This window comes from Hemiscyllium ocellatum, chromosome 22 (assembly GCF_020745735.1).
Source record: "Hemiscyllium ocellatum isolate sHemOce1 chromosome 22, sHemOce1.pat.X.cur, whole genome shotgun sequence".
NCBI lineage: Eukaryota > Metazoa > Chordata > Chondrichthyes > Orectolobiformes > Hemiscylliidae > Hemiscyllium > Hemiscyllium ocellatum.
In genome coordinates, this window is record NC_083422.1 from 29335372 (window position 1) to 29347784 (window position 12413).

Consider the following 12413-nt stretch of genomic DNA (forward strand, 5'->3'; position numbering starts at 1 on the left):
TTGCTTCTTTCTTTCAACTGTATTTTCAAATATAATGTTCGGACTTTTTGAAAAACAATTGTACATTCCTCTAAGTATGCAAGAGTTGAAAACAGCATTTCTAACTGGAGGGAACATGCATTGATCAATGACAAGGATTCAATTCGTTCAGTGAGATGAAAAAAAAATTAAATCTAGGGTGACAGAGAGGAAAATAATGTCTTTATTTTTTCAATTAAAGGTCAAGGAGAAATATGATTTTTTAAAACCTTCAAACAATGAGAATTCTTTTTTTTTTGAAGAACTGCAGCACTTGAATTGATTTTCATAAACTCCGTTCTCTTAATAGCCAGTGTAAAAATTAATTCAATGAATTGATAGAGTAAATGCTTACTAACATACATAGCAAGGTATTTAACTTGGGGAGTTTAAGAAATGGTACAATGTATATTATAAATATATTTAAGTATTTTGAATAAGTGGCATTCATAATTTGTATTAATTTCTACTGAAGACAATAACTTTAAATAGATTCCAGTTGAAATTTTCAGAAGATATTCAGAAGAAAATTATAATTTTGACTAAATGTACATTTTAGAAAAGATTTTATATTCGACTGCGGTAAGGATTAGTCATTTAGATCAACTTTTCTGCAAATAATTGTTATTGCAATAAGATTACATGTGCAAGCAACTATTTGAATTTACAAATGAAGAAGTGTGTTGTTTGGAGGGATGTGGGCCAGGAGCAGGCAGATGGGTCTGGTTTAGTTTGAGATTATGTTTGGCATGGACTGGTTGGAACGAAGGGTCTGTTTCTGTATTGTATGATTGCATTCTGAAAATATCAGAACCTTTCTTTCAAGTACACTAGGATAATAGTAATGTTGTCAATTTTCAGTATTTGACTATGCAATAAAATTATCCATATAAACTTGCCTAAAACCAAAAATTCAGCAACACGCAAATATTTCTTGAAAAGATTTCTGAGGCTGATGTTACTCAGGGACTTGGGTGGCACAAGAATGCTGCAAAGTCATTCCACAGCCAAAAAGCGAGTTCAAATAAAATTCTGATGACATAGCAGTCTGTTGTCTGCAGTAGTATGGGTCATCCTATATGTGTTGACACAATGTCAATGCTAATCTTAATAGAAAACCGAGGACAAATTATCACAAAGAGACTTCAAGAAAGAATGTTTTACTTTCTTCTAAATAAAACAAAAGTGCCTTTATTTATCATTTCCTACCTAAACAACAGTTTGCATTTATGTAGTTCTTTTAACATAGAAAAATGTCAAAACATTCTGCATAGCAATATTATATTGTAAGAGTTCAGACCAAGCATACAAGGAGATTTAGGATAGGTGGCCAAAAGTTTGGGAAATTCCATAAACTCCTGCCTAGCAGCTGAAAGCATGGGCATCAATGGTTGTGGGATTAAACTGGAGGTATGCAATAGGGCAGAGATAGATGAGCACAGGTATCTCAAAGAGCTGAAAGACATTATTGGGACAGAGGATGGTGAGACCATGAGGAGACTTAAAAAATTGCTTCACAGAGGGCCAGTATAGCTGATGAGCTTAGTGGTGATAGGTGAACAAAGACTTTTTGTGTGTTAGGACAGTGGCAGCAGAACTTTGGATGACCTTAAGTTTAATGCAACAATATTCTGTAAATTCTGTAATTTTGACAATATAATTTGGTTTATGCTTACAATAATTTATTCATAAAGCAGACCAACTGATCGCACCTATACTGGATTGCTATTGTCAATTTATTTTTATGGGAAAAGTGATCTATAGGTATGCAATGTGAGCAATGACGGGGCAGGCATGGCAATATGTCACTCAAAATGTGAATACAGGATCACTATGAATACAGGGTTACTACCTATATTGAGATTTAGAGCAATTTGCATAACTTTCCAAGATGAGCACAAAGCGGAGACATAAATAATGATTAAGGAACAGAACATAGATATAAACATAAAGGACAGAAGTAGACACAAATATTAAGCCAAATTTTTCTGCAGAAAGACATCCAAGGGTATGCACTGTAAATTAGCTTTGATCTTCACATTTAGGTTTTTTTTTGCATGACAAGTTGCTGAATGTGCAAATTGATGACATTGCAGCAAGGGAAAGAAGGCATCTTGAATCCGAATGGACACGGTAAAAAACTGTCTTCTCTGAATGAGACTTTAGGACTGTGAAAGAAACAACAAAATAACTCAAAAGGAAGTGTAAAAACGTAAACTTGCTATCAATTCAAGTAAAAAAAAATAAAAGAGCCAGAATGAAACTCTGAAAGGAGAAAAGAAAATGTCAGAATGAAAAAAAAAAGCAAAATTTTCAAAATTTTGATATAAATATTGAGAAAAAGATGCTGGATCTGACTGGAGAAGAGCAGGATCTCTCACGTGGGGATGGGGAGACACCAATAGGCAACCAACCCAATAAGCCTGGTTCTATTGTGCTGCTCTTCCTTCACTAGCAGTGTTAACTCAATCTTAATCTCCATCAGCTTTTATCCATCTTTTACCAATAATCCCCTCTCTTTTCTTACGCACACACTAGTGAATGCCCACCATGAAGCAGTCAGTGCTGGAGATCTGCAGGTCCATCTCCAGCTTTGAGGGAGAAGCTCGTTAAAACTCAAAGGATACTCAAACAAGGTGCTTACTTACACCCTCCACCAACTCAGACTGTCATCTCAGTGAGTAGTCTTTCTAGATGAGATTTGGGTGCACAGTCTGGTGAGCACATCAGACATGTGATGCTGATATGTCTTTGCATCTGGTTGAGCAGAAAACAAGGCAGACATTCTAGGTGCCAGTTACCTGATCTGTCACAGGATGAAGATGCATTCCTGTTCTCAGGTATTATTGAATTGCTGACCACTGCACAGATCCAGGGGGGTGCTCTGTGGCTGATGGATATGCGCCTATATTGACACTCCTATCACTCTAGCCACAGACAGTCAGCATCAATGGTAAGGTGACAGGGGGATGAGGCACTTGACCTCATTCCAGGTTATTCCTTCTTCTCAGAGTAACAGGGTGGTGCCAGACTGTACAGACAGGATAGAGCAGCAACACATTGGCCCCTAGATGCTTCTTCCCTAGATATTCTAGAAGTGTCTGGTCCCTCTCTCTGGCCAATGATTTCAAAGCATATAGAAGTGTGATGGAATATTCCTCACCTGCCTAGATGAATTCAGCTCCAACAACATTCAAGAAGCTTGACACCGTTCAGGGCAAAGCAGCCTGCTTGATTAACATCACATCAACAAACCGTTACTCCCTCTTGCACCAAGCTTAATAGCAACAATATGTACCATCTACAAGATGCACTGCAGAAATTCACTAATTCCTTAGACAGCACCTTTCAAACCAATGATCATTTGCATTGAGAAGTACAAGGGCAGCAGATACATGGGAATGTCACCATCAACTGCAAATTATCCTTCAAGCCATTCGCAACGATTTTGTGAAGTCATTACACAGCTGACTTTTCATTTGCTACAGTGAGGTTCAAACATCTTGTTAGATAAATGATGTGCAGGCTCCATTTGTGAAACTCACACAATTCACCATCCCCTTCCTTTATGTCTCTTTTTATGATGCTGTTCCTGTGGCCTGACTGATTTTTCAGCCTCTTCCCCATTTTGGTTGATCCCCTTTACATAACTACTAAGAAGTCAATTTTACCTTTGACTTTGAAATTTCCCCAATCCTATCTGGCTCTGCACCCTCATCATATAGACTTCAGAGTTACAGTGATTTGTTGGAGGCCCACTGTTCTACTTTCAACTTCCAATGCTCCCAGTGAACATCTATGCACTATGAGGTTCCATTCCATTACTTGCAATTGCCTCCTGCTACAGGTAGCACTCTCAGAAACCCAGTACAATGACACCGACCCCTAAACTTGAGTTGCCCACTTTCCCAATGACCTCACAAAATGCCCCCAATAAGCTTCTTTACTAATGTTGATCAAATCCCTAACACTCAGCATGGCCCATTCTCAAGATTAACTTGGCAGAATAGACCCCTTTACCATAATCTGTAGACTGCTTGCACTTGACCTCAGCACGGACTGTGGCCCAACGAAGGACTGCAAGGATGGAGATTCCAAGAATCCCATAGGACCAAGCGCCTGACTAACCATGGCAAACCCTCTGTAGTTTAATCAGATGAGCCCCTTGACTAATTGTTGCAGTACTCTGTGACTGACTGTAGTCCTCCTTCACATTTGTGAGGACTGCTCCCTTTTGCCTTTCACACATCTCCATTTGCTTCAAGCACATGCAGTGTGTTTACCATGTAAGTGCTGACAGATATTTATCATTTGTCATTTATCTCAAGAGGGTTGGAATATAAACGCACCGTTGAGCTACTGAGACTTTATAAAGCTCTGGTTAGGCCCCATTTGGAGTACTGTGCCCAGTTGTGGTCCCCATACCTCAGGAAGGACATACTGGAACTGGAGCATGTCCAGCGGAGATTCACACGGATGATCCCTGGAATGGTAGGTCTAACATACGAGGAACGGCTGAGGATCCTGGGATTGTATTCGTTGGAGTTTAGAAGATTAAGGGGAGATTTAATAGAAACTTATAAGATAATACATGGCTTGGAAAGGGTGGATGCTAGGAAATTGTTTCCATTAGGCGAGGAGACTAGGACCTGCGGACATAGCCTTAGAATTAGAGGGGGTCAATTCAGAACAGAAATGTGGAGACATTTCTTCAGCCAGAGAGTGGTGGGCCTGTGGAATTCATTGCCGCAGAATGCAATGGAGGCAGGGACGCTAAATGTCTTCAAGGCAGAGATTGATAAATTCTTGATGTCACAAGGAATTAAGGGCTACGGGGAGAATGTGGGTAAGTGGAGTTGAAATGCCCATCAGCCATGATTGAATGGCGGAGTGGACTCGGTGGGCTGAATGGCCTTACTTCCACTCCTATGTCTTATGGATACTACAGGCCTGGTGATGTAGCACAATGCCATACAGCAACATGTGCATCCCTTCTGACTGATAGATTGACTATTCAGTGATACCCAGTATCACAAGTTCCTTTCCTCCATCAGCGCTGGAAATCAAACTCAAACTTTAGACACTGACAGCCTATAACTAAACACTCAATATCTTGAACACTGAGAGAGCAATGTGACCACACGGAAGGTGGCAACCTGTAACTCGCTGCTCAAGTCAGTGTGTATTATGAAAGGAACGTGAAGTCGGCAGAGGCTCACAGCTTTCGAGCAAGCTCTAAAGTGAGTGAGTCCTAAGAAAACAAGCTAAGAGCCATCAGATTTGTGTGCACTTCAGCTCAAAAACATCCCTGTTTGGAAGCACATCTGTCCCTCTGCATAAAGTAACCTGGCAGTAGCATGCCAGTCTTAGCTATGAAGTATTATGTTGAAGGCCTGCGGTGTTGTCTGAGTAGGGCTGAAAGCAGGCATGATGAGGAGATCAGGCCAATAGCTTGTTGATGCTGAGATGCAAGAATGATGGATCCAGCCATGAAGTATGCAAGGACGCTGTTCAGTTGAAGCAAGGCACGGTGGCTGGATTTTTTGAGCTGCAGCTATGAGATACCCATTTTTTTTAAAACCTGTCAGGAATATGTGCTATCTCGCTGGCATAATGGAGGATGAGAAATAGAAGTGGGATGTAAAAAGGAAAGGGAAGGGTACAATGAGATTCAAATACATGAAAATATGGTAAATGCCACTTCAGGACAAGGATCCTGAAGTTGCCATTTAAGGATTGAAGAGAAAGGTTTTCTCGACATTAAGAAATTGAATTTTTCATTCTCACCATATTGTCGCCTTTCTCACCATTACTCCTACCACATCAGGGAGAAGGAAATTAATTTTAAAATATCCAAATAATTCAGCGCATACTAATAAAAAATTGATTTTGTCGGCATTAGTTTTAGAGAAAGGAGACAAAATAATTGAAGGAAAAACATACATTTGGTGTTTATAATTAATTGAATGGGATGAACAGTTATTATTTTTTCCAAATGAGAAATTATCAAAGGCACATATAATTTTCAAATGTTTTAATTGAAAGTAACAATAATTATAAACTGCAAGACACAAATAGGATATATGCATTTTAATTAAAGCTATGTAAACAGTCTACATAACATTGGCTTTCCTGATGTTCATCCAGAACATTTCTGCTGTGTTCCAGTTTATATCAAATCTTCATTCACTCACCATTATGTGCTTGCTGACCTATGCTACTGCCTGGTAAAGACACATCTCGCATTTATAAAAAGATCAAGTGCATTTTCAAATTCCTCACTAGAATGGCTCCTCCCAACTCTGTAACTTCCTTCAAGCTGAAACCCTGACATATCAAAGCTCCTTTAATTTCAACAATTGAGCACACCCAATTTTAGTTATTCCGTCATGCTGCCTATATAAACAACTTCCTTGACATTATTTGAGGATTTCTCTATCTAATCACACTGTCTCAAGTTTCCTTTTTAAGACCTCCTTACAATCTACCCTCTTTAGTGGCTGAGTGTCATAATTTCTTTTATAATGTCTCTCCACACTTTCCATATTAAAAATGCTATAAATATAAATTATCATGAGTGTGTGGCTTTATGAAGACTAACATGCCTTTCTGAAAATTATCACAGAACAAAAAGTTTTTAAAAATCATAATTTTAAATGCAACTCACAAAGACGATTACTCCTTTCAAGCAACATATTACAAACAAATAATATCTGTACTTTGAAAATTGAAAGTGATCACTGTACACCAAAATCAACTATACTTCCTCACTTTCAGTCGTCATGATGTGTAGCCAGCTTTCATATTCTTCTCTTAAAACTTTAGATAAAGTTCAAATTGAAAACTGACTACTATACTTGGCAATCTGAAACATTTTCTGAATGTCAATGCACCACCAACTCAGCCATGCAGTACATTCACCCAGTGCGACATCATTCAGGTATTCAGAACAACAGACTGATTCTCATGCGACCCTGGTATAGTCCATTTCAATAGATTAACATTTTGTGGATCTAATTTTACAGGCAGGTACATTCTGATGCAAATGGTGTACTAAACTTTCTAACTTAAAACTGGGGCATGAAAGATTAATAGCAATGCCCTGCAATAAAACTGAGTCAGTTCAAGTTCGCAATACTCTTTGAACTAAAGATTTAGCAAAATATATATGGTCTGATAGCTTTCACTGATATTAGATAATTTATATTCTCATTCATCAAATAGTTTGATCTAACAACTATTAAATAGATTTTATTATTTAAGTTTAGAGACATGAATATATATAAAATCTCCATGCCTTGCTTTGTACAGCACTGAATAAGTAGTCATTAAAAATAACCCGTGTTTATAGAAGTTGCTGTAATACCTTACTTCAGGAATATTGAGAATAAGCAATTAAATATAATACACAAAATAAGATTGGTATTTGATTCCATTACAGCGATAAATGAAGTATAAAACTTCATGTTGGTCAGAAGAAGCAAGGCATGACGGCTGAACAGAGTTGTGGCCATGAGATACCGGCTCTCTTTTGCCTGTTGCAAATTTGGACTGTCTCGTTTCACGGTGGTGCAGAATTGGAAATTGGATGCAAAAGGAAGAGTTACAATGAGACGTAAATGAATGGAAATAAAGTAATCGCCATTTAAGGGAAAGACCTTGAAGATACCATTTAAGGCTTCAGGATAAAAAAGTTTTCTTGGTAAGGAGAAATTGATTTTTTTTATTCTCACCATATTTGAGAAGAGGCAGGTCTCCATAACTATTACAGAATTATTAAAAGGTCAAAAAATATAATTGCAGTAGAATTATGGGTATTATGGGGATACTCATATGTCTTATTCATATGCTTCTTTAGGACATCAATACAATCAAAAATTTATATAAAAAGTTCAAGTTTTCTGATAAGCATAGGATCACTTCACTGAAGATCGTAAACAATTAAGTGCAACTGAATATGAGAAGTTAGTTCAGTATCTCTCCCAACTGACGACTAGATCTGTAAAATAATTACAGCAATTTTTGCTTTTATTTCAGATATTCAAGTTATAGTACAATTGCAACAATGACCAGGAGAGTATGGATTAAATTCATTATGCTGAAGAATTGGTTTGGTGTGACAAATGTACTTAGCAGGGATAGACTGCAGAATTCCAAAACTGCAGATGCATCTTCAACTGACCGAACAAACTATTATCCAGAAGCAACCAGAACCATGTAAAAATACAAAAAAAAACTGAGGATGACACCAATTCAGTGGAGGGTTTATGCTCTCAATAATAAAAACAACATTTTGGATAATTCTTACCTTTTAACGAGTGAGAATTTCAGTTAAAATTTTTCACCAACTTGCCAGATTCTTGAAAATGATTCTTTGTTTGGTCTTGTACAAACCATTTTAAAAACACTTGAGTAATTGTTAGTATTGTTCATGAAATGAGTATAGAATTATGTAAATCAGTGTGTTTTAAGTCTAAGTAAATTTGGCATGAATTCAAAGTTAGTCGAAAAGGAAAGTGCAATTTTGTAGTCTATGGCTCTTTGTAAGATGTCTAAATTCAAATACAAAAATCGCATCTTGGAGTTAAATACTAATGCCATTTCCTTCAGTAAATCCAAATGGAAAAGTTCACCTCCTTTTGCATGTAATTTGCATACGTATAGATCTTTTTAATTACTTTAGATGAAACTCATTGTCACAACACTGCTGGTCTTGTCCCTCTACTGTATACATAATAACACACTGAGCAACTCAAAAAAGAAGTAGTCAAAAGACATTTTTGACAATACAAATAATAGAAAATTAAGATTGAAGTTTAATATGTTGGCACTCAAGAAAGACATTCTAAAAATATTAATATTGAAGAATATGCATTAAATCTGTCAAGGCATTGCCGACGGTGCAACAATGCCTCAGCAATGAATGTGCCTATTGAATCAACACAGCAGTTTTGACAGTTCACTTTAAAGGCAGGGAAAATTAAAAATCCATGTTAGGCAACATTGAAGGCTTATATGTAGTTTGATTCTGTCTCGTCTGTTCACATCTATTCATACTGCAAACTAATGTAAATAATAACTGCTAGTAACATTCATCTTGTATAATTATCTTCAGGTGTATATTATAATATGAGAGTTAGCCTTTCATGGTGCAACACATTTCCTTCCCATCAATTTTCTTTTCCCTATCTGAGAATGTTTCTGATTATAAACAAAAGAAACAATGAGACAATTAATATATCTGTAAAATGAGAAACAGTGTATTAAGCAAATGAACTAAAGTTTTCCTGCTGACTGAGTTGTCAAAATGTTTTCCATACCATTCTAAAAATGAAAAGTGCTCACCCGGATAAATGAAGGAAAGCCTTGACCATAGTATCCAACAGCAAAGTAATCTGGTTTTGCTCGAATCACTTTAACAATGTTCTCATAAAACTGAGCTTGTTTTTGCTGCAAAAATGATCCACAAAATTCAAATGATTAGCAACTCATATAAGAAAGAAGAAAAATTATCTGTCATTTAATGTCTTACCAGCAATTCACTCAGTTGCTCGTAATCAAACAGTTCATTTTCATATTGTTCTGCAAGTTCTTTGCCGATAGAAATGGCCTCCTCCCACATCTGAAAAAGAATGGCAAAGATAAAGCAGAAGTGCTCAATGTTTTCTACTTAATCAATACTGCATTTGATTCTCAATGCATTCAGCAATTAAGTTTAATACGTTTCATGTCATAAATTTTTTTCATGATTTGGAGGAACTGGTGTTGAATTGGGGTGGACCAAGTTAAAAATCAGACAACATCAGGTTATAGTTCAACAGGTTCACTTGGATGCACTAGCTTTTGGAGCACTGCTCCTTCATCAGGTAGCTGTGATTCTGCTACGTCGTACAAATTGTGCAACTACTAGCTTACTTTGACTGACAGCAACATAAACATTTTGAAAAGCAATTTTCATTTATTTTTACTGCTGTAGAAAAACACTAATTTCTGGAATTGCTGTGCATGGAGAAGGATTTTGGTGCCTTTCATCATTATAAGAGTTAATTACCCACGATTACACTATGGCATTGATTTGTACAGCATGAATGTATGGCGTAGCTTACCATCAGCAGATTACTTGAATTTCACAAAAACAGGAGGAATCTGGGTGGAGTGGGAATGAAAATTTGGTTTTAGCTTGGTCTGAGGGGTTGTTGAATTAGGAAGGTGAGTTGAAAGAACAGGGCTACGAGATGAGAAATCAGGAATCAAGAATTGAACTTCTTGAGGTGGAGTGGTTAGGAAAGGTAGAAGAATTAATCTAAACCACTGTCTAAAGTAAAAGATAATTCAATCAGCCATAAATGATCCAATGAGATCAAGAAACCTCCGTACCAATAATTTGAGTGGAAAGTAATTTTGAAGTCAGACCAGCACAGGACAACCTCATCGAGTCATAGAGATGTACAGCACGGAAATTAACCCTACGGTCTAACTCGTCCAAGCTGACCAGATATCATAACCTAATCTAGTCCCATTTGCCAGCACTTGGCACATATCCCTCAAAACCCTTCCTCTTCATATACCCATCCAGATGCCTTTTAAATAGTGCAATTGTACCAGCCTCCACTACTTCCTCTGACAGCTCATTCCATACAAGCAACACCCTCTCTGCATGAAAATGTAGCCCCTTAGGTCCCTTTTATATCTTGCCTCTCACCCTGCAACTATGCCCTCTAGTTCTGGATTCCCCCAACCCAGGGAAAAGAACTTGTCTGTTTAACCTATCCAAGTCTCTCATGATTTTACAAACTTCTATGAGGTCAACCATCAGCCTCCGATGCTCCAGAGAAAACAGCCCGAGCCTATTCAGCCTCTCCCTGTAGCTCAAATCCTCCAACCCTGGCAACATCCTTGTAAATCTTTTCTGAACCCTTTCAAGTTTCACAACATCCTTCCAATAGGAAGGAGACCAGAATTCCACACAATATTCCAAAAGTGGCCTAACCAATGCCGTGTACTCAATACTCTTGACCAATAAAGGAAAGTATATCAAATGCCTTCTTCACTATCCTATCTACCTATGACTTTACTTTCAAGGAACTATGAACCAGCATTCCAAGATCTCTTTGCTCAGTAACACTCCCTAGGACCTTACCATTAAGTGTATAGTCCTGCTTTGATTTGCTTTTCCCAAATACAGCACCACACATTTATTTAAATCAAACTTGGTCTGTCACTCCTCAGCCCATTGGCCCATCTGATCAAGATCCTGTTGGAATCTGAGGTAACCTTCTTCGCTGACCACAACAGCTCCAATTTTGGTGTCATATGCAAAGTTACTAACTATACCTCCTATGTTCATAACCAAATCAATTCTATAAAAGACAAAAAGTCGTGGACCCAGTACTGATCCTTGTGGCACTCCATTGGTCACGGGCCTCCAATCTGAAAAGCAACCCTCCACCATCATCCTCTGTCTCCTACCTTTGAGTCAGCTCTGTATGCAAATGGCTAGTTCTCCCTGTATTCCATGAGATCTAACCTTGCTGACCAGTCTCCCATAAGGAATCTTGTTGAATGCCTTACTGAAGTCCATATAGATCATGTCCACTGCTCTGTCCTCATTAATCTTCTTTGTTACTTCTTCAAAAAAACTCAATCAAGTCTGTAAGACATGTTGACTATCCCTAATCAGTCCCTGTCTTTTCAAATACATGTAAATCTTGTCCCTCAGGATTCTCTCCAACCACCTGCCCACCACCGACGTCAGACTCACTGGTCTATAATTTCCTGGTTTTTCCTTACCATCTTTTGAAAATAGTGGCACTGCATTCGCCAACTTCCAGTCTTCCAGCATCTCACCTCTGATTATCAATGATACAAATATCCCAGCAAGGGGCCCAGCAATCACTTCCCTAGCCTCCCACAGAGGTCTAGGGTACACCTGATCAGGTCCTGGGGATTTATCCACCTTTATGCGCTTCAAGACATCCAGCACCACCTCCTCTGTAATACTGACATTTTTCAAGGTGTCACCATCTATTTCCCCACATTCTATATCTTCCATGTCTTTCTCTACAGTAAACACTTGTTTAGTATCTCCCCCATGTTCTGTGGCTCCACACATAGGCTGCCTTGTTGAGCTACGAGGGGTCCTATTCTCTCCCTAGTTACCCTTTTGTCCTTAATATATTTATAAAAATCCTTTGGATTTTCCTTAACTTTCTTTGCCAAAGCTATCTCATGTCACTTTTTTGCCCTCCTGATTTCCCTCTTAAGTATACTCCTACCACCTTTATACTCTTCTAAGGATCCACTTGATCTATCCTGTCTATACCTGACATTGGTTCCTTCTTTTTCTTGACCAAACCCTCAATTTCTTTGCTCATCTAGCACTCCCTATACCTACC

At 38.0% G+C, this 12413-nt stretch overlaps 1 protein-coding gene across 1 annotated transcript in view; it reads right to left on the reverse strand.

The window, feature by feature from the left end:
- dock1 (dedicator of cytokinesis 1) overlaps positions 1-12413 on the reverse strand; it is a 594554-nt gene that overhangs the window by 78515 nt on the left and 503626 nt on the right. Inside the window, exons 39-40 of the mRNA XM_060841973.1 lie at positions 9551-9640; positions 9364-9468 (exon numbers count right to left, since the gene is read on the reverse strand). Coding sequence (XP_060697956.1) covers positions 9364-9468; positions 9551-9640 — 195 coding nt within the window. The remainder of the gene's footprint in view (positions 1-9363; positions 9469-9550; positions 9641-12413) is intronic.